We start from the raw sequence: 22,222 nt of genomic DNA, 5'->3' as shown, positions 1-22,222 counted from the left end.
CCGGTTTCCGAATATAATAAAGTTTTACTACTACTACAGTAATAAATATAAAACTCGGCAACTGCTCAATGCCTAACTTGATATAGCAAAATATATATATCCCAGTCACCGGAAATGATGAGCTGCTAATGTGCAGAGGCTGTAAAAAAAAAAGTAAAATATGTTACAAAGCGCCAGTGTTTGCTACCAGCTGCCACGTCCACCTTGATATTTCAACGTTTTTAAAAGCACTGTGCAGCTGCATCTGCGTCATAAATCTAACCTGCACGTGTGAATAGCGCCATAGTTGTGAATGCTAGCATGCACTGCGCTGTCTCTGAGTAATAATTGATCATCCTATAATGTGGAACTAAAAATGGGCCTGGTGTGAGCAGGTGCATATAAAAAAGTTGGAAAACGGTTAGTTTGAAAGAATCTGTTGAAGAAAAAAGGCCGGCGATGAAGCTAATAACGTTGGCTCTCCTCGCGTGTTTTGTGTTCTGCCTAGCTATCGCGAACGGTAAGCTCAGTCTTGTAATGTATGGAGAAGATCATGGCATTGCAATGTTGCGAACGTTTACGTTACATCTGTTCCATCGATACATACAAACTTTTAAAATTATCTTAGTTTTGTGTAGCGTATATCAGAAATGTTTCCTTGTGTTTAGGCGTAATCAATGCGGTTAAAATAATTGACACTGATGATGTGCTCAGACTAACTAAAGTGCCCAGCTTTTATATCGCACCTAGAGGCAATAAATATACACATTGCAGGATGAAAGTAATCCAAGAAAATTTCCAGATATCCGGTGGTGCGACATTTCTTAACGAATTACTTTCACCAATATGAATATGTGGTCGTATTGCAGCACGTAGCTGAACATTGTTTTTTTTTTCGTATTCGATTGCAATTCAGGCTGAGACTCCTGCTTACATTACGCTTTGCTTCCTTTTTCAGCTACATATAGAGAAAAGCATTTACTCATTGAACCCGTCAGTACGGATTTGTACGGGTTCGTAATGATCCGGAATTAAACAAAAGTTACAGTTTTAGAAAACAACGTTTTTCACTCCCACATTCAAATATAATTGGACAAAAATATCTTTATTCCTACTTTTACGTGACGCGGACCTTTCAACGGCACTTACAGTAGCCAGTGCGCTGCAAATACATTCGTTTACATTGATTTGCGCAAGTGTGAGGCCCTGCGCCTCCGTGCAGCTCGCCCATTAACGTAGAGGTATGAGAGAAGGAAACATACATTGTTTTGCAACAGGCCTGTGTTTTATGAAGGGCTTAGGTCTCGCCTGTAGTAGGGGAATGATTTGCGCAATGCGGGAAGCTTTGAGCCTGTGTACAACATTTGTCCTCTGAAATAATCATGCAGAGGGTTCACAGTTCCTTCTTAGTCCTTTGTAAAACCAGTTTAGAATAGTTCGTCTAATGGATTCCCGGTCGATATCGCTTCCAAGATGGCGGAAAAATAAACGTTTCTTTCTCGTTCAAATCAAAGTAATGCTAGAGCTCCTGTTTTCTGCAAATTTTTGGTTTGATTAGACACCCTGAGTGCTGGCAACTATATATATGTACCAAGTCTCGAGGAAGTCCTAATGACAGCATCAGATCATCCGCGCTTTTATTAGCGCAGGCCCCGAATTCAATACGCAGCTAGTCTTTCTTTCTGTTTAATGAAATTTTGTATTATTGAAACATGTTACATGCCTACCGTTTGCAGTGCATAAAATAGTGCGATTACCCCGAAGTTTCAAGCATAGCGTTAGCTTCCAGCTCCGAGCTAGCAGTAAAACATTAAGCAGCATATGTGAACTTAAGTAATTAGCTGCATGAAATATTTTGCTTAATAGCAGCCGGGAAACTAATGAAAAGGTAAAGAAAGAAAGTTCCAACCGAAAAAGCCTATTAGAACAATTGAACATCAGAACACCAGAACATTAGAACATCATGTCTTGAAGACATGATGAAAAGAACATGTTTTTTTTCTTGGTATACTTCGGGTAATATGTTTTTACATAGGACATGGACTTCTAACAAAGACTACCCTTTGTTAAAATAATCAACGTGTGACTTACTATTTGTAAAGACTTGTACTAATTCGATACTAGGTACTTATGTGGGAAGATTCTTTAGTGCAACGTGAAGAATAAGTCATGTGATGCCCAGTGAGAATTTGAATATTGGGACGTGTGGGGTACACTCCAAAACTCACGCTTTTTCAATTCATACAACTTTTTGTATCCCGCCAAAGTACCAATTTTATGAAATAATTTGAATGGCAAATTAGTGAGCCCTCATTTTCTAACACAGATTGCGAACATTGAAGAGCCCTATAGACGCCAATTTTTATAGAAATTGTTTTCAAGAATTCACTTCGTCTACGTGATGAGCGAAGGTATGAAGTAACAGCGCGTAATGAACAAGGACGAGAAAGGAACGAAGACCACAGGACAAGCGCTGACTGCCAACTGAATGTTTATTGCAAGAAAACCAGCCTTTTTTATACATACTCAAATACATGCGCACATCACAATGCCAATCTTTCTTTCAAGAAGTTTATTTCTTTCTCCGATAGTAGAAGAGAAGGCGAACTGACACAATTGTCACCTTCGATGCTGATGAAAAAGGCCTCTAAAATTTCTCTTTCCTTCTTAGATTTTCCTTTTCCTATAAATTTTAATTACTATTAATTTTAAATTACTTCATATCTTCGCTCAACTATGAACCAACTAGCCCTCATCAAGTTGCCTACGTGATGTTTTTTTTGCAAAGCTTGCAGTCACCAAGATAGCTATACGCAGTTAAATTATCTCACCAACAACAACTTATATTTTTACAAGAAATAATTGTTCTTATTGTGTGTCATTGAGTTAAATAAGTGATGGAAGCGTAGAGAAACACTCTCAGATATCAATTTCACAATGTGATTGCAACTCGTTCTGGTAATACAAATGACCAGAAGCTGCGAAGTGTGTCTATTGTCCTGAAAACAGAAGACGACGAGTCAGATTCCGGGAGAGAAAGTGGTGGGCCCGCGGCAACGCCTGGCGAAAACGAAAGTAAGTAGATGTTCTTTATAATTTTCGAATGGGAATGCTCTAAGAATGGGGGCAACGCTAAAGGTCTGTAATAATTACAGATAACCGAGTGATGCCATTGTAGTACGCGGAATAACGTGCTTTCAAAACATCCATGTATATTCAAAATCGACAAATGTTTTCTGACCTGTGAAATTACACCTTAGCTTATTGCACAGTAACTGCCCATCTCAAGGGACCGCCCAGTGAGGTAAAGGATTCCCGTGGTCACGGCCGTGGTTATATCTTTATCAGTTTTTAACTAAAAAATACTTCTAGCTCACGCAATTCGAGCAGCTTATCGAGCCCCGTGCTTTCTGTCTAAGAACACTTACAGGTAAGAAATATTTCGCAGAAACACTTAAGACAGCTTACGTGTGTCGCTGCATAAACATTATAGTCCCCTTCGTGAAACCTTTAGTCATCCACATGGCTGTGACGTGACGTGTGTAATTACGCAGCCACTAGGCCCACCTTTAGTCAACCAGAACCCTTGAGCCGCCGAGCCACCGGGGAGCCCGGGTCATCTCGCACCCCGTAGGCCTAGGTTCGATTCCCACCCAGACGAAAATGTACCACATTTTCTTTCAAAGCCATTATTTACTTTGTCTACAGGAACCTTCCTGAGAAATATGACATGAATTTGAGCATTTTTGACGTATTTTTACTCTTCGCACCGTTGGCCTTTTTTGGAACCATCACTCGGTCACGCCGCCAATGAGGACTCCGGATTTTCGCGTAATGCGGCACATAATGCTTGCGCATTAAAACTGCCCTCCATACCTTACAGCTATCGACGGCGTTGCTCGGCCCAAGGCTTAGACATTTAATTAGATGTGGAGCGTTTAATTGATATGATATACTTTCCTAAAAATGCACTGTTGTGTCAAAAATTCTACAACACTCGTGAGAAGAAAACCCAAGGGGCGGCACTCGCAAACAGCATTCTCAGTTTTCCTCTGCCCACCGAAACTATGGTCCTAGTCGTTGCCCCCTACTTCTATGGGTCCCTTCAACTAACTTCAGCTGGCAATTGGTGTGTAGTGACTGTGGTTGATCACCAGACGCACTGCACTGAGACTGCTTTTGCGATTTCTGACTGTGCTTCGAAAGTTGATTCCTTCTTTTTTCAAGCTATACTCCACTGCCATGGCAATCCTTGCGTTCTGATTACTAGTTCATTATTGCAATATTGACTCATTGGCAGCAATGAATTGGTTTCATGTCGCAATACAAGCAATTTGGAAGTGGGGAGACTCAGATTATAATAATTGTCCCCACTTTGTATATTACATATGTTCATAATTTAGGTCACACTGACAACGACGTTACATTTACCTTGTGTGCTGAAGACTACAGACTCATAGTTTCGTGTGACAAGAAAGTTGACTTAAATCTTCACGGGAATTGTGTTTCATCAAAGTTATACAAGTGGTCGCATTGTTTTTTCCTTCAAATAATTAACAAACAATCAAAGGGCATTCTTTTCCCTGTTAAAAACCTATCCTTTGCTCTTGTCGGTCTAAATATAGAACGCAGTTAGGTTGAAGTAGTGCAAGAGTATTTGCAAAATATTTTGCTGAGGAACAAGCACTATGGTTACTAAGAAGCAAATCCTAAGCTCCTGGTGTGTGACTCAGATGTCAGCACATGTTCCGCTCTCGAGTTCTTTTCCAGATTTATCATTTATTCTTTCAATCACATAATTATTTTTCATTGGTATGGGACACATCAAGAAGCAACATCAATACGCTCTTGCTTTTACAACTAATGGTAATTTGCTATGCAAGTAATGGCTGTCATTTACATCCAACAAAATAATTTTTTTAGCTTAACAGAATAGTTAGTATTAAACGCCTTTCCGAATACAACTGCCTGCATCAGCTTTATATCGCAGAAGAAAGGGTGGTGGATTTTGAAACGGCGTATATAATCTTGTAGAACGTTCTAGGACACGGATTACGCGGGAACATGAAAGGTGGGTTGTGTTGCGCCCTAGAACCAAATTCTTTCGGCAGTCTCTAATGCACTGTACTGATGCTATTTAGTAAACTAGAAAACTGTGCCAAAGAGATGCAGTATTTTCACGTGGGCCATTGAGCAGTACAATATTCTTGGATGAATTTAACTGATTTATATTAACACGAAATTGTTTTATGCCGGGGTCCACCAAGACTTCACTGACGTATTTCCGTCACGGAAATACGTCATAGAACATAATACAAAGAAAGAAACCAGAAGAAAAGTTCCACAAACATGCAAAATTTGGAAATCGAACCCACGACCTCTCGGTCCGCGACGACAGATCGCCGAGCGTTTAACCCATTGCGCCACAAACGCATTTGCAGAGAGCTACACAGACGCGCCTTATATATCTAAAGCCCAGACCACACGTACGCTTGCAAACGCGCGCAAGCTCGCGTCCGCGCGCCCACGCATGCGCAGATGGTGCGGCACGGCTCGTACGCGTCGAAATGCGGCGCGATCTCGGTGATCAGCTCCTCTCAGTTATCGCGCGCCTGGGCTGCCTCGCGTCGGCGCGCCTGGCTACGCAGCGACGGCGCGGTACATTCAACTCTCAGTTAAGCAGAATTATATCATGCAAGAAAGTGCTTCTTCTTCACTTTTTGTGCTGAGATAACAGCTCCAAAAAAGATAACAATTACGTTTATAGATATCGAAGCATTTTGAAGCACTGCCAACAACGGAATACGAAGTGGCGTCTGCCAAGGTGTAAACAAGTGAGGCCAGTGAGCGCGCGCTGTCGCGCGTATTTGTGGATGCAAACCGCCATTCCTCGCTAGGCGCGGCAACCGCAAGGTGCGTAGACGCGAGCTTACGCGCGTCCGCAAGCGTACGTGTGGTCTGGGCTTAACACTCCTCCGTGTACCCGCGCTCTTGCTCGGGGCGGTGCCGCCGCCTACGAGCAGAAAAGAGAAGTACTGCATTATGACACTAACGCGCACCGACAGTGAACGCTTCGGTGGTCTCAGCACTACGACGCCTCGATGCCAGCATTCGAAGGGACGCTGGCATCGATGGATGGATGGATGGATGGATGAGGCTGAACCCTTTAAATCGGGCGGTGGCATACGCCACCTAGCCATCAAGGCATCAAGAAGCACTACCAACGCCACCTAGGTGGCGTTCACCGTACTCAGCACAGCGGAGCGTGGCCTCCGCAATTAGCTCTGAAAATCTTTCTGAAGTTGATCGCGGAGGCTGCAATTACGACGCGCTGTACGCGCTGATTTGACTCGGTGACGATTCAGTTACGTGCTTTGTCTTGCGCGTTGTATTAGTGTGTCAGTTACGTGCTTCGTCTTTCGCGTTGTGCTAGCGTGTGCAGCGTAGTGCAGCTTCCATATGCACGACGGTTGCTCATGGTCATCGACGTTGGTAGTCGTGATGGAGGAGACGTGCCACCAGGCGTCAGCGTGGGTGCATCAACGCCTAAGGGCGCTTTAGCCACAAAACACCAATAGACATTATATATCAATGTGCAATAAACATTACACTACTTCTGTGAAGACACGTTTCACTTTCGTGTTCTATACCGATTCCTATATAAGAGGGATCAACCACATGTTTTTTTTATTCATGTATGTATGGTATTATATTTATACACATTTATATATGTGTATTGGTATATTTTATTGTTAGTGTGCACATGTGTGCATATGGCATGCCTTATAACTATCGATAAGCCTTTCTTCGCTTTCTATACTTCCGGTTACTGAGCCTATGGCCTCCGTCAGACTGTAGGTTTTACAGCTTTCTTGCAAGGTAGCATCCAACACAACTTTGTATGCGTTGGGGATAAACCTGCTACATGAAAAATTTTAGCCGATTTTGGCAAGGCATTCTGACAACTGCGTTAAATTGGGCTACGAACCTGCGGTGCCACCCACAATGCTCTTTCTGTCATCGACAAGCTAACGGCTTGGGCTTGACTAAGGAACTTGTTCACATGCTCACTGATGTGTGTACCGTATTTATTCAACCAGACCAGAAGCGTGGATACACTTTCCCATTATTAATTTTCACATATAACACCACCGTTCTGTGCAGAAACCGTTATTTGCCGTTTTATCTCGTTTACAGCCTATCACCTGTTTCCATGTGGGGCGCTTCCTTTTCAAATGCACGTGTCAGTCATCTTCATCCTCCTGCAAAGCATACGTTTCACAACTTCGCGATTCGCGCGGCAGAGAAGTTGTATTGTGGAATATTATGTTCTCTGGAAGATACTTAAGCGTCACATAATGTTCCCGTAAATACGCGCATAAAACATCCAGACCACAAGACAAAAAAAAATGTTCAGTTCATAGCCACTGTTTCTCTACAAACACATCTTTATGTCGTAATGCTGATATTTAGGAAAGACCAACATCCCAAGCCACAATCATAAAAACGAAACTGCACTGTTAACGGCCTCATTCTCCATGTTTGTGTTGTTCGAAACGTAAAGGCCACTAGAAGCCACTTAAAGTTACCTTTCTGTGCTCGTAGAAGATGACGAAGATGGCACAGAGTCTGCGCAAGGGGGTCCTGCAGCTATGGGAAGCACTGGTATTAAACCGGGTAAGTACTTTCAGCAGTTGGGAGCAGAAAATTTGCAGAAGCCGTGCCTCCAATTGAGGCTGCCAAACATTCGGTTGCGTAGATCATGTAATGCGTAGAGCTAATTGTGAGTAGGGTAATAATGAAAACATGTAGGTGCTGTGAAAAGGGACCTGCAGACGTTGGTGGTGAAATGATTTTATGAGAGGATGACAAACTGTTTAGCACATGCGGTGTCATTGGACATAGGACTACTGTAAGTGTAGATGTTGCTTGGTGAAACATTCGGCTAATAGGGGGCATGAATATGACTACGATATCAACATTGCTGATAACACAAACGTGCCAGGAGTCAGGAGCACTCGCGCAACATCACACACCTAAATATGCTTAACATGCACATGCAGTGCTCCCCAGCTACCGATATTATGTCAGAAAAATCACTAGAAAAGGAAGGTTTCTCCCAGCCATTTCTAAAAAAAAACTTAATTGTGTTAGCCGATTTTTCCCTGTGTTTCCAACATTCATAATCACATCTCACTGCCCCATATAGTGCCGTTCCTTAGGTTGGTGCACTAATTCAGTCATCATAATTAGAAAAGCTATGATATAGTGAGCGGGAACGACGTTCTTTGGAACGCACGTTCAGATCTTCTCTAATCGTTCAACCACCTATTCATCGAGCTTTTACGGAGAACAGGCATGAACGACACGCAATTTCTGTGGTTTTTATTGAAATACCCCAGGTAGCGCTTTGACTCATACAGTTCGGGGAAGGCAAATATGGGACGACTCAGCTTTGTAAATTTATTTTGTGGAGTGGGATGCGAAAAAGCCTGTAAAACAAATGCAGTGGTAAGTGTTTTATGAGAGGGACTGGCAGTAACATGTCGAAAACAACTTCCATAGGAATGACGCTTGGTCAGTTTGTCTAAATTACGTGTTATTTAGAAAAACAAATGTTATCTCAGTGGCCATTGCGCGAAATAAAAAGATAGAATTATACGACTAAATACCCTGAAACATGTTTATGAATAAACTTAATTTCCAAGAAACCTGCTTCACGAAAAAGAGCTGTTGACGCGGAACATAAACAGCTGGCCACTAGCCCTACTTCACCTCGTTGATCATACGCCCATATCAATAAACCGAAGCGTTCTATGCGAAGGTCTCTTGGCTTATCTACCTAAACTGTGAAATGAGCTTGGATATGCATAACGCTTATGCTGTATAATCTATTTTTTTCTTAACATCAGTGTAAGCAGCTTTTGCGCAAGATTTATTAAAATGTTAAAAATAGTTTCGTTGCTATAAACGAGTTCGAAATATCTGAAGTAAACTGCGAAATTCATCTCACAGCAATATGCTTTTCAACAATTCCAGCACTTTTCAAGGGAATTTTTTGCACTAACATAGACATTTTGTTATATTAGGCTTGCATATACACATTAAAACGCAATCTTGTTAGTGGTATTACAACACGCTTCTGCGGGAAAGAGTGTAAATGTTTAGATTTTACTCAGGATATGTAAAAAAAACTTGAATTTCATTCAATATAGGAAAGCCATTCAGTCCATTGTGTCTGATTTCTTACTTGCCATATAAAGAAATGACATTATTCAAAGTGGGCTTTCTCGTGCTCAATTATACAGGGAGTGCCAGTGAATCGGCCCGAAAACAAGTGCTTTCACCAGGAACAGAAAAGGCCTTGAAGAAGCCGGGCAAGTATTTGTGCATTCTATAGTTATCACAGACGTTAAAGGAGGCGATTATACAGCTACACTTTCTCGTTACCATTCCAAATGCTTATATTCATTGGTTTCTTGTACACAGTACCGACATGGTGAATATGAGTCGAAACACTTCGCTATTCATCCCTTATTATAAGCTTAAACGGGACAGGACAGTGCAGGCTCACGCGAGGAACTACAAAATGAAACAGAATCAAATCCCAAGGCTCTGAGTGAATGAAGGCAGTACTGACGGATACAAACACCCTCATTAAGAAAAATATAAGCTCTGTGTTTCATTTGGTTTTCACGAAACTTTGACAGCGGGTTACATCGTCATATATGGCTACTTTTGCAATTATTTTTATTTGGCTCAACGTGCGGGTCACGTTGGCATATATCTTACACTTACCAGTCCGAAATGTTAGCGCATGTACTATCTTTGCGTCACCGTGATATATACTCAAGAGCGTACAGTCAGATACGGGGGGTGTTCTTGCATAAGTGGTTATAGTGCCTGCTACTGTGCTTGAAGTATGACAACAAAACATAATGACAACACTAAACAAAACCACAGCTACTCCTGTAACTCGCTCGGAACAGCTATGGTAGCGTAAAAGAAGCAGTGAAATTCAAATGCAATTGCTTGAGATAATCCATGCTACCTAAAGGAGCACGCATTTAAAATACGCTCCTAACTTTAAACTAGACCGCTACTGTGAGTGGCTATGCGGTAACTCTAGCAAAATACCAACCAAGGAGGTAGCTTTTGATATAAAGTTGCCCTTGTAAGTTCACCTCAGGAATAATGCATGAAAACCCAAAATATCAATCGGCAGGAAACGGTTGTCCAAGGCTTACGGCTTTTCGAGTTTCCTCACCGTGACGAAAATTTGTGAACATTTGTTAGACCTACTGACATCCTTCAACTGTTTGCAAAGTTACTCGTTGTTCAGGAATGATTCAGACTATCTAGACACAGATAGTACAGCACCAGAGCAAAAGGCAGCCTTCATATCGTAAACACGCATTTGGTCATTGATTACACGAATGTTTTAAATATTTATAGTTTGCATTACCCGCGAAACGTAAACCTTCGAAAGTGGCTGCATAACACCTCATATGCTCCGTCGCCTAGTATTTCTCTCTGTGATCTTCGATGGTTCCCAAATTCGAGTGCAGAATTCCTGCCATTCGTGGCCCTCTTCTTGGTGGTGTGTGGTGCCATACGTCACAGACATGATCACGCTAAATAATATATTCAACGCAAATATGTCAAACATGCGCTTAACTAGCCTAAACATAGAATATGTATTTTTATGACAAAAGGCAGAGGTGTCAAGAAGCAAGAAAGGAGGTATAGCAAAAGAAGGCGCGAACATATTATTCGCAAATGGCACTATCGGCCGCCACCCGAATCGCTAGTACATTGGACCGCACTTTGGAACAGCATGACTAATCGCGCGCCTTTGATTGCAAGCACCAGAATGGGAACTCGCATGGTATTATGCTGCGGAGAACGACATCGAGGGCTCTATGCCAGGCCATGGACGGTGCATATGATTATTCCCCTACGTATGTTATTGCACCGAGAATGAAAAGAAAAACGCTCGTGTGTGTGTATGTTTACGCGCGCATGTGCGTGTGCGTGTGTGTGTGTTGAAAACTGTTCAAAGAGGTCCGGAGGGTCGACTTAAGCCGAGTCGGGCCGCTCCCACGTTGACACGTGTTCTTAGGTTTACATAAACGTTCCAGACACACACCAGCTGCTCTTTAATTATGGTAAGAAAATTACTGCCGCATATTTTAAGGTGTGTAGCATTGGGGTTTGTCAAAATATATTGGTTAATGTACTGTACTTTTCAGAACGGAGCCGATCGAACAAAAAAGAAACACACGCAGCATGAGTATAAAGGGAGGTTCGACTCCTGACAGGCAGTAAGTCCCACGTCTGATCAACCGCGGACCAGAGGCGTGTGGCAGGATGCGACGTGAAACTCCTGACAGCTCAAGTGGCACTCAACGTTGAAAAAAATAGTGACACAATTGCTTGATTTTCAGTGAATACTTCAGCGCTTATCACATGAGCTATTTGCTATGAAGAAAGCGCATATTTAACTTATAGAAGAATTTCGCCACATTTTAATGAACGCACGATACAAGTAAACTAGGGCTGATTTCAGTAAATTGGGAAAATAATGTAATGTGGCACCTTTACGGTGAAGTGCGGGATGTTATGTTTGCGACATACCATAAATATATAAATTAAGGCGTTTTAAATTCATTACGAGCAACCACATTATCTTTCTCCCCTTGTTTTGCGTGCAGCAAAACTACCCCCGAGGTGCCGTTTGTCGCCAGAAGGAACAAATTGTGCCGGGTCATCTCAAGTTCAGTTGTGGTATTATGACTCAACGAGCCAGCGTTGCCAACGCTACTTTGTCGGAGGATGCAAATCACTTATAGGAGGATTCGTGTTTTGCCAGCAATGCATGAGGCGATGCAACAGTAAGTGTAAAAGTGTATTTGTTCAACGTACTTTTGACTACTCATTATACCGGAACAAAGTGGTCGATGGCACAAACGTCGGGACATTAGGTAATGACAGTACCTTCTCCTTTTCCTTCTCTCCGATACGTAAACCGGCTTCCTTGTTTCCCCGATACTGTAATCCGCACTGAATAGCTTCTGCGATGAGTGTTGCTACTGGTCCTTGTCTCGCCATAGCAATGTTACCTATGTCGCGGTAAATTTCCTGACCATGTTTACGGTGGTCATTACAGCAGGGCGAATCACTCCTCCGTATACACTGGCTATTGCAGTTTGTGCATCATGACTTGAATTGACCTGCAGTGAAATTTTAAGAAAGGTGACGCCTCTGACAATTTTTAGAATCAAACAGGAGAATTTATGCTTATGGCGTTCCCAAAAGGTTTCCCGACTATACGGCTCATGGTGCAAAGAGTGGTTACAATTAAGAAAATTACCTCAAAAATACTTTAAGGATGATGGTCAGCCAAAAGCACTCTCGCTCTGCACCGAATGGTTCCAAAAAAACACACACAAACACACACACGATCTTGAGACTCACTTTCTTTAAACAGTATGGTGAGAGAATGCATATTTTTCATATACTTTCATTTCGACTTGTTTATCATTTTTTTAAATTCAGTGAAGAGCCGGAGATAACTTATTTATTCTGTCCTTGGTGTCATTCTCTGTTGGCTTGCTATGATATGACTAATAAAATTTGAGCCCCCTCTGTTTCTTTTCTGCTCGTGCAAAACAACCGAGGGTCTCGAATCCGGTAGGTAAGATGCCTTGAGGTAGCATGTGTGGGTTTGTATATCAGTTGCCGTCACCCAAGAAGTTCAAGTAGACGTGATGCCCATGGCAGAAAGGATGTTTCACATCTGCCACCAAGGCAATCAGTGGTGACGCTAGATAACACTCCCACGGTTAGTTTTAGTAGATTAGCATAATACCCCAAAAAATAGATGGCAAAACGGCGCAGTAAGAACATCGCACACCTAATGCAAAGACGTCAGTTCGTTTCCCACCCACCTCCAGTAATTTTTTCACCCACTTTCGTTTCATTCTACTTACAATTGCTTTAATGCGATTAAAAACTTCGGATAATTCCCCTTATGCTGTCCATGGTCTCATTGTCCGTTGGCTTCTTATGATATGACTAATAAAAATTTGGCCCCTTGGCTTCCTTCCTTCTACACACACACACACACACACACACACACACACATATATATATATATATATATATATATATATATATAGAAAATTAAAGTGGATGAAACAACAACTTGCCGCAGGTGGGGAACGATTCCACGTCTTTGCATTGCGCGTGCAATGCTCTTGCTATTGAGCTACCGCGGTGCCGTTTTCCCATCCACTTTCTGGAGTATTTATGTATTACTAACCCAATATATGTTTGTATATATATATATATATATATATATATATATATATAATAAGCGAACAAAGACAACAAGGACAGCAAGGGGGAATTATTTGCACTTATTAAAAATTAAATACGTGATAGCATAATGAAAATGAAAGTGGATAAAGAAACAACTTACCGTAGGTGGGAACGATCCCACGTCTTCGCATTACGCTTGCGATGCTGTTACAAATTGAGCTACTGCGGCGACGTTTTCCCATCCACTTTCTGGGGTATTTGTTTTATTACTAGAATTGTAAAGGAGCACTGTACTGTAAAGGAGTACGTTTATCTAGGTCAGTTACTCACAGGGGACCCTGATCATAGGAAATAAATTTACAAAAGAATAAAATTGGGTTTTAGTACGTACGGCAGGCATTACCAAACTCTGACTGATAGCTTACCACTGTCGTTGAAAAAAAGAGTGTACAATCATTGCATTCTACTGGTGCTAACATATTGGGCAGAAACTTGCAGGTTAAAAAAGAAGCTCGAGAACAAGTTAAGGACCCCACAAAGCGCGATGGAACGAAAAATGTCACGCCTAACTTGAAGAGACAAGAAGATAGCGGTGCGGATCAGAGAAGAAACTGGGATAGCCGATAGTCTAGTTGACATTAAGAGTAATAAATGGAGCTGGGCAGGCCTTGTAATACGTAGAATGGATAACCGGTGGACCATTAGAGGTACAGAATGCATACCAAGAGAAGTGAAGTGCAGTCTGAGGACGGCAGAAAACTAGGTGGGCTGATGAAGTTAGTAAATTTGCAGGCGCAAGTTGGAATCAGCTAGTACAAGATACGGGTAATTGGAGATCACAGGGAGAGGTTTTCGTCCTGCAGTGGACATAAATATAGGCTGATGATTATGGTGACTAGAATTAACCCCGGGAGTGTTCGCCAACGCCACCACTCATTAGCAGCGGATGTGGAACATCCTTTCTGCTGCAGGCGTCACGAGTGCGTCATCTTTTTGGCTGAAGGCCAGTGGTGAATAAACCCACACATGCTATCTGAAGGAATCAATGCGGCCGGATTCGAGACCCTGGTAATGTAATCAACGATAAGAAAGGCGAACCGAGAGGTCTTATTATTAATAATCATATAATAGGAAGCCAACAAACGACATCAGGGACAACATAGGGGGAATTAGTTGTAGTTACTAATTAAATTAAAGGAATTTTATATCAATGAAAATGAAAGTGTATAAAAAATTGCCGCAGGTACGGAACGATCCCACATCTTCGCATTACGTGTGCGATGCTCTTACCAAATGAGCTACTGCGGCGCCAATTTACCAGTTGTCTTCACCCAAAAAGATCCCGTACTCGTGACGCCTACGGCAGAAAGGATGTTCCACATCCCCCACTAAGGTTTGTGAGTTATAGCACTGGCTAACACTCCCAGGGTTAGTTGTAGTAGTAAAACACAAATACCCCAGAAAGTTGATGGGAAAACGGCACCACGGTAGTTCAATGGTAAGAGCACTGCACGCATAATGCGTACACGTGGGATAGTTCCCCACCTGCGACAAGTTGTTTTTTCATCAAGTTTAATTTTCATTATTTTTTATCATTTGTTTATATAATTTAGTGCGTACAAGTAATTTCTCCTATGATGTCCTTGGTGTCTATGTTTGTTGGCGAAAATCATCTACCACGTTTTATGAAGGAGACGAACAAAGGTAAGTGCTGGTTGGACCAGCGCACCACTACTGCAAGCAGGCTGCTTTGTGGCAAGAGCAGTGACAAGCGTCGATAAGTGGCTGAAGTACTATGCTTAGGTAAGCCGCTACAGCTATCGGGACTACGTTGAACAGCTTGCCAACATTGTATTTTTGTGAATAGAAATGTTCTGGTGTGGTGAGTAAACAACAAATATAACAATTGGGTAGCGCTTTGTTGAAGAACTTGAGGTTCAACTCTCGGAAACACGGGTGTACGTGAGCTGTCGTGCACTTGGCTGGAACGCAGTCGGTTTTAGAACACGGTCTGTGTTATACTCGGAGTATATCAGCATACGACTGAGGTTACCTTCATTGAAGCTAAGAAAACACCATTTATAAGAATTTAATTTTTCCTGACCTTCAATAGCTGTCACTACCGAAAGCCACAAGAATACCAGTTTTTCAATAATCCAATTACCCACACACGTCTGCAGGGCTTACTGCTTGGTAAAAACGTTACTTCTTTTACCGAGTGGTTTGTTCTTTGTACTTATTAGGCAACCAAATCCGAAGAATTTGCATTATCATTAACATAAATCCATCCAACCTTTTTGTATGTGTGGTAGTACACGTCTGTTTGTCAAGGAAACAAGTTTCCGAATCTGAAATTAAACAGCTTTGAGTGTAAGTGGCTTCCACTACCCACAAACGTTTTTATAGCGGAGCCTGAACTTCTGATGTCTACTGTGCTAATCTTACTGTGCATGTTTGCCAAATTTTCAGGAGCTGCAAACGCCAAGAAAGCCTGCCTTTCTTAAGGTGAATGGGGAACTCCTGGTTATAAATTGTTTGATTCAGTCATCGTCTTCTGTAGTGGACGCCAGTTGGTCAGAAAACTGTGTTATCCTAATAAATTATTGGAGAAGAACTAGAGTGATGATTGTGATTAATAATTATAGAACCATCAGTACGTGTTTGCCTTGGAAATTTATACAAGATATCGCTTCTTTGGCGCAATGATTACGTGAAATATTAGCACGAATGCCTTATTGATGAAATACTTTGTAATATGTGTATTCGTCATGAATGCAGAGAGAAGAAGCTTATTAGCATAATATGTTCTTCGTGAATATTTTGCACCAGCCTTTTCGTTGTCTATTTAGACGCAATACTCGAACCGCCGCACTCGCAACCTGCTCTCACCTGGTGCCTGAAATACGGCAAGAAAATGTATCGATGCAGAAATGATGAGGGACATAGCTTCAGTAAACTCGCGTGAGTGGGTAAAACGAGGTTCCGGCTCGTGGTGTCTAGTTCAGGAATCCCGGCCCATTGAAAGGTGACAGGGCCGACAGCGTTGACTACATTCTGTGGCCCGGCAAACTGAGGCAAGAACTTTTGAGGAATACGTTGGACTCATGGCCAGGAAATACGCTGGACTCATGGAATTATCGCTATGTCCCCTGCTTAGAATGATTGACAGTTCCGTTCAGTTCGAGGGCGAGAGGAGTTTTGCCCTGAAGAATTACATGTAGCCAAGCTCGGAGGTGAGCTTAACTAAGAACTTCAGTGGTGTTTGCACCAGAGGGGCGGTGGTGCACTGCTGTGTCGAGATTACGGAAGCTTTCATTCGAATGCTTCGGAGTATTACCATAGATAAGCTTGAAATGTGATTCTCAGGCAGTTCTTTGCTGGTACGTGTTGAGTGCTAACACTGCTTCGGCACTGTTTTCTCATGTAAATCCCAATCATCTTGATTGGCACTGACGTGGAAGGTGAAGTGGTTTTTATAAGCTAGGGATTCATACGCTCTGCCAGCACGTTTATCTGAGGGAGCTTAAGGGACGCTGCTGTTTGCGAATTACCTGGTCACTAAGCAGGTGCCTTAACGTTGGAAACACAAAGCCCATGCAGCGGTCGGTAATGTGTAATCGCAGTGTGCCACGTCATAAAACGATGCATGCGTTCAAGAAAACCACGACCTAGTGAGTCGACAATCATTGAGTCGAGGAGCTTTGACTTCGGTTCATATTGTGAGGTAGTCGGTGGCAACGACGACGAGCCTGTTACTGCGCATCGTGCTGGGAAACGGGTGGAACTGGTTAAGTCATACGACGTCTACAGGAGCTTCAGGTGGAGGGATCGTCTGCATAGGTACCGCCGGTTGATTTGTAATGGTCTTCCGGTTTATAAAGATGGTGAAAGACGAAAAGTAGCAGGATATGTCAGTGAACCTTCCCTGCCAACAAACATTTTTGTGCGAGCTAGCGTGTTCTGGAGCCCGAGGTGACCGGAAGAGGCGTCATCGCACAAACAGCAGTACGAAATGCCTCATGGCCACTGGCATGACAGGTAGGTGCGATTCGTTCCGAGGATGGCAGTGAAAAAAATTACATGTGAGACGACATACGAAGCCGCAACGTTTTTAAGGCGGCGCTGCGGAGTACGCATATAGCCAGTAAATAGCGGGTGATGTCCATAACAGCGGTTTCTTGAGGCTGGGCGGCATGAAATCTGAGTGCGGTAAATGCTCATGGATGACCTCTTGGAGCTAGCGGATTTCGAGAGAGGTAGTCACATTGATGGCGAGAGTCGCTGTGATGTACGGGAAAGTTGTAATGTCACAGTTCGAGAACACGTCTAGTGAGCTTCGCGGCGAGGTTTTTCTTTTTTTTCCTCTGAAGCCAGTGAATGGCAATAGGTTCGGTAACTGTAGTACAACTTTTGCCGTAGAGATAAGGGCGAAACTTTTCAACCACCCAGACAACCACCAGTACTCAAACTCGGATCCATGGTACAGGTCATCTGGCTCGCTTAGTCGGTGGCTAGCCTTAGGCGACTGGCTTTTCTTGACCGTCCCGTCAGGTTGTACCAACACAGCGTACGACATAAGCCTCTGACGTATTCCGAAAACATAGGAGCGTGGACAATATTGTTGTGAAGGTATACCAGGACCACAGACCTCTTTAAATGTGCACCAGTCTCTAGGTGACCCGCACTGGTGACCCTCACGGCAGTATAGGTGACCCACACTGCACTATATATTATACGGCTTTGTAGGTCCAGCACGTTCTCTTCAGCGCTTAGACACTGCCGAGTCATAGTTCTACCTTATGACAATTTATGACCCTGCCTGACGTATTAAGTAATCGTCTGAGAAATTACCTTGGTATAAGAGACGCTGTACAGTGTAAGAGGCACTCAGGCGGTGCCACTGCCTGCCTTGATTGCCAGTATGAGCTCGCAGTTTGCTGCCAGCCTGCAACCCCACCACTCAACATTGGTCGGCATGCATGAAGCTGTGCATTTCTAGTCAACCGCACTACCATTACTTAATTCGCAGGCACAACAATCATGTATGTCACATCCTATACACGGCGCGCTCGATAGGTTTCGAGCCGCTTACAGCCCATGGGCCTCGCATTGGGGACGAAGATGGTAGCTGCTACGTCGGCGAAAATGCGTAGCGAATATCTGTATAACTGCAATCACAATAAACGATAAATGTACTACAAGAAAACGTAATGTATTGCCATCCTGGACCCAAAGACATTAATCAGTGAAATGACTATGCTTCAAGTAAATAGCTGAATAAAATACAAATTCTGTTGGCGTGGTGAATCAGGACTCATGTCGAGCCACAGACAACGGAAGAGCGAATTTTAACTATTGACAGTGATAATGACTATGTAGACCCTTACACAAAAATGTTATCACAGTATTTTTGTCTCTTGTCCAGTGGTACTACAAAATCATAAGCAACACGCGCTCACAATCATAGTAAACATGGTTTGTCAGAAACTGTTCGTACAGAATACCAAGAAAACGTGCTCAAACACACTGAATTTTTTACACTGGTCAGGTTATCATTGTTGTTTACGACGAAACAAATTAAGCATTAAAAGCGCAATGGAAGATAATAGAAAGCAGTTATTATTAAAAAGAACATGTCAATTTTGTTCTGAAGTCTATGTTTCTGCGGGCTATAAAGTAAAAGTTTATAAGATGTTCCTGAAAAATTAAAAATTAAACGACTGTGGAACAGCACTCTTACTTTGCGCGTATAAGTTGCTGTGTTCGAACACAGCTTTTCACATTCTATGCGTAAGTTTGTTAGATAAGGTATCAACACTTTGAAATATCATGTATGGCATTGAGACGTTTTGTAACATTGTACCAAATTTGCAATCACAATTGTGTCAATCGCTTTTTTCATGCATACGCTGCCCGTGAATATTGGTGCAAGTTTTGGCTATATCAGTTCTAAATTTTTTTCGTAGGGGTACTTCAAGTCGATCATCGAACCACTGTCGTCGTAGCCATAGCCGTTCTTGCCAACGTCGTCCAGCGAAAGCCGTTGTTTTTGTGCTATTGTCATGGCCACAATGGTCAATCCGTTTTTATTGCCATCACGGCCCCTGCCACGTGACACTGCCGTGCCATTGTCTGACAGAGACATTTGCGCTCCTTATACGGACACGTTACGCCATCGGGAAAAACTGTGCGGAACACAAAACGTGGCACACTGGATCGCGAGCTTCTTGCGACGTGGACAGACAGCTACCTGAAAAGTACTTCACTGAAGGTTACAAGCAGCAAATGCATGTAATCAGCGTAAATTTATTCCTGAAAATTTCGGAGTTTAAGCAACGACAAAGTTGTCAGTCGCCTTTTTTTTCCTCACCGTATAGTTAGTAATATTGAATACCTTGTTATCACCGAATATATATATCGCGAATTTTCGGCTAGGAACACTTTGAGCAGAAATGTCCTCCGAATCGCAAGTTCAAATTTTCCGATATCGCAAAATGAGTAGCTCTATAAAATACATATGGATACGACACGTACAAAAAAGATCAGTGTCTGCTTTTCCAACAACGACTATCACGTGACCCAACCTGCAGTAATGCTTTTTTGGTTGTCTTTACGATATGGTAAGGTCTCTAGTGACGAGGAAACAGAACCAGAACTGCTAAAAAAGGCGCTCCACGAGAAATTCTCTTAACAGCAACCCCGTGAGAGGAATGTCTCCACTACATGCGGTCCACTAATATATACGGCTTTTCCACCGTTTGAATAAAGCTTCCGTGTCTTATATTTTCACGTAGCGCCGCATGCATGGAGAAAGGGGATACGAATTCGCACACAGCGAAATATCGCAACAGTAAAAGGCTTGACGCACTAACTGTGAAATGACCAATAACAATAAAAGAAGCAGCGTGTATGCATGATATTTCTATTTAAAATAGCATTGTTTTGTGTCATGCCTACTGAAGCAAATAGAATGCACTGGGCCTGTTGCCATCTTATTTGGTTGTTTCTTATTGGCTGCTAAAATTTGCGCATACGTGTAAAAATGAACGGCCTATTTAAGCCATCAGAATGGCGACCATTAGGCTAACAAAAGTTCGGGCAAACAGTTTGTCTGCTTAGCGAATTTGTTCGCAATGGAGGATATGGACTTAAACAGAAATATAATATTTTGATAATGCTATCGCAATGCTACATTTACTGCATGGTGACTCTTATACCATCTTTGTACGATAAAATTTGCACGTTTCTGTCTTCTCTAGCAAACATTAGCCTGCCGTCAACACGCACTGAATACAATACTGACGACAATTGAATACAGAGAAAACTACTCAAAAAGAAAATGCATTATCCCCTGTCTTCTGAAGCACCTGTTATAAATATCTTCTCTAGGACGCCCAACTGTACTAGCTAAACTTCTTTACTAATACAACAATGAGCCCTGCTCCCGGCCTTCCTTACAATAATATTTTTTAACTCTGTACTCAAATGCAGTTGGCGCAAGCTTGCACACGTAGAGGAAAGAGGAGAGACATTTCTTAACTTAGAAAATATCTGAGAAGATCGATGCCTGAATATGAAGTTTTTACTGTGTACTTTTGCTATGCGCAGTATCATCTGCTTCCATCCTACAGATAGTGAGCTATAGAGATAATTGTTGCAGCTGGAATAATTTCAGAAAATCCTACATATGCAGAACATCTTGAAGATTCAATTCACCATTATAATTCTTCACTGAATGTGAGGTCTAAAAGCTGACAAAAAAAATCGTTCGGTTTCGATATCAACGTTGTTCAGATACCCAGTGTTGCAGCTCCACGTAGCAATTTGGTTATGGGCGGATAGTGATAGTAGTATCTGAGGATAGTAACCCACCTATTAAATAGGCGAAGATTCTTGCTCACATTCACGGCTGAAGGCGCGATCTTCGATTTTACTGTTGAGTTAGGTGTTGAAAGAAGAATAAAATAAGGCCAAACGGATCTTGCCATATATGCTATTACCTATGAGGTAATGTATTGGCACACCATTCGTAACCCCCAAACCCTTCGTGCATGAGGCGTGTATGCCAATGGGCCACTTTCTCGCACTTAATTCTTTCCAGACACGCTACGCCATCTATAGCGCCGCCACAGCAATGATCCCCCGCGTCACTCATTTGAACTTAAAATCAGGCAAGATGGTCTGAATATACGCGGATTCGGCCCGCGTAGTACATGAGACAATTGAATTATTTTTAATGTGATTAGGAATATTAGTGTACTGCGCGCGTTGTGTGAGCCGTCTATCCGGGGTGGTGAGTGCGAAAGTATTTCGCTTTTCGAACGTTTGCTTGCGCTGCCTTGATTCAATGGGTGCCGCGTTTCAAGAGCGGTTGTCAGCAAGGCGAGGAAAGAGATCAAGTTGAACACCGTCAAATCGTTGACGTAGGTGGTGAAGCGAACATATAGTAAGCGGGGTGTTTGCGCAGTCACATCTCTGTCTGTATCTGTGTGTCTCTAACTGATTTCCTATGAACACGAGTCACGGGATAGTTTCGCCTATTTCTAATAGATAGAACTGCCGGAGTAGCTTACCAATACGATATGATGATTAATGACCAATTCGCCCAGCTTTCCACATTACTGTATTTTTTAAACTTGAATCTTTTCTCTTCTCTATCTCACTCTCTATCGCTACCACAAACACTACGAACAGATTGTGTCATTTCGACGCCGACTCTTTTGTCTTTTCTATCTCCAGCATACTGCGAGATTTCGTCAAACTAACATCCCATGTAAGTGTCAGAACCGCAGACAATTGAAAGAAAGAGTAAACTGCTGTTGCCCGGCAGGCTATGGCCACCATCGCAATGATCACGACTACGACAAGAAACAGTCGTTTCACAAAGCAAGATTCATGAATACCGATTGTGTTTAATTTT

At 42.5% G+C, this 22,222-nt stretch overlaps 1 protein-coding gene across 2 annotated transcripts; it reads left to right on the top strand.

Annotated features, from left to right (window-relative positions):
- Positions 1-406: 406 nt before the first annotated feature.
- On the top strand, positions 407-15,921 carry LOC119457928 (uncharacterized). Of its 2 annotated transcripts, none has more exons than XM_037719693.2 (6): positions 407-499; positions 2,989-3,054; positions 7,585-7,656; positions 9,288-9,356; positions 11,694-11,873; positions 15,772-15,921. In XM_037719693.2, exons 1-6 carry the CDS (start codon positions 439-441, stop codon positions 15,804-15,806), a joined length of 483 nt encoding a protein of 160 aa, XP_037575621.1. In that variant the 5' UTR covers positions 407-438; the 3' UTR covers positions 15,807-15,921. The 2 variants fall into 2 exon arrangements, with proteins under 2 accessions (XP_037575621.1, XP_049526508.1); XM_049670551.1 differs by having other exon boundaries at positions 412-499; positions 2,992-3,054.
- The last annotated feature ends 6,301 nt before the right edge of the window (positions 15,922-22,222 follow it).

This window comes from Dermacentor silvarum, chromosome 7 (assembly GCF_013339745.2).
Source record: "Dermacentor silvarum isolate Dsil-2018 chromosome 7, BIME_Dsil_1.4, whole genome shotgun sequence".
Taxonomy (NCBI): Eukaryota; Metazoa; Arthropoda; class Arachnida; order Ixodida; family Ixodidae; genus Dermacentor; species Dermacentor silvarum.
The sequence above is the reverse complement of the archived record's forward strand: the minus strand, read 5'-3'. Positions and strand labels throughout refer to the sequence as shown.

Coding starts and splice junctions, on each gene's coding strand:
- LOC119457928 (XM_037719693.2), top strand. CDS start 439: ATGAAGCTAATAACGTTGGCTCTCCTCGCGTGTTTTGTGTTCTGCCTA. Junction 500..2,988: donor CTGCCTAGCTATCGCGAACG/GTAAGCTCAGTC, acceptor TCCTGAAAACAG/AAGACGACGAGTCAGATTCC. Junction 3,055..7,584: donor AACGCCTGGCGAAAACGAAA/GTAAGTAGATGT, acceptor CTGTGCTCGTAG/AAGATGACGAAGATGGCACA.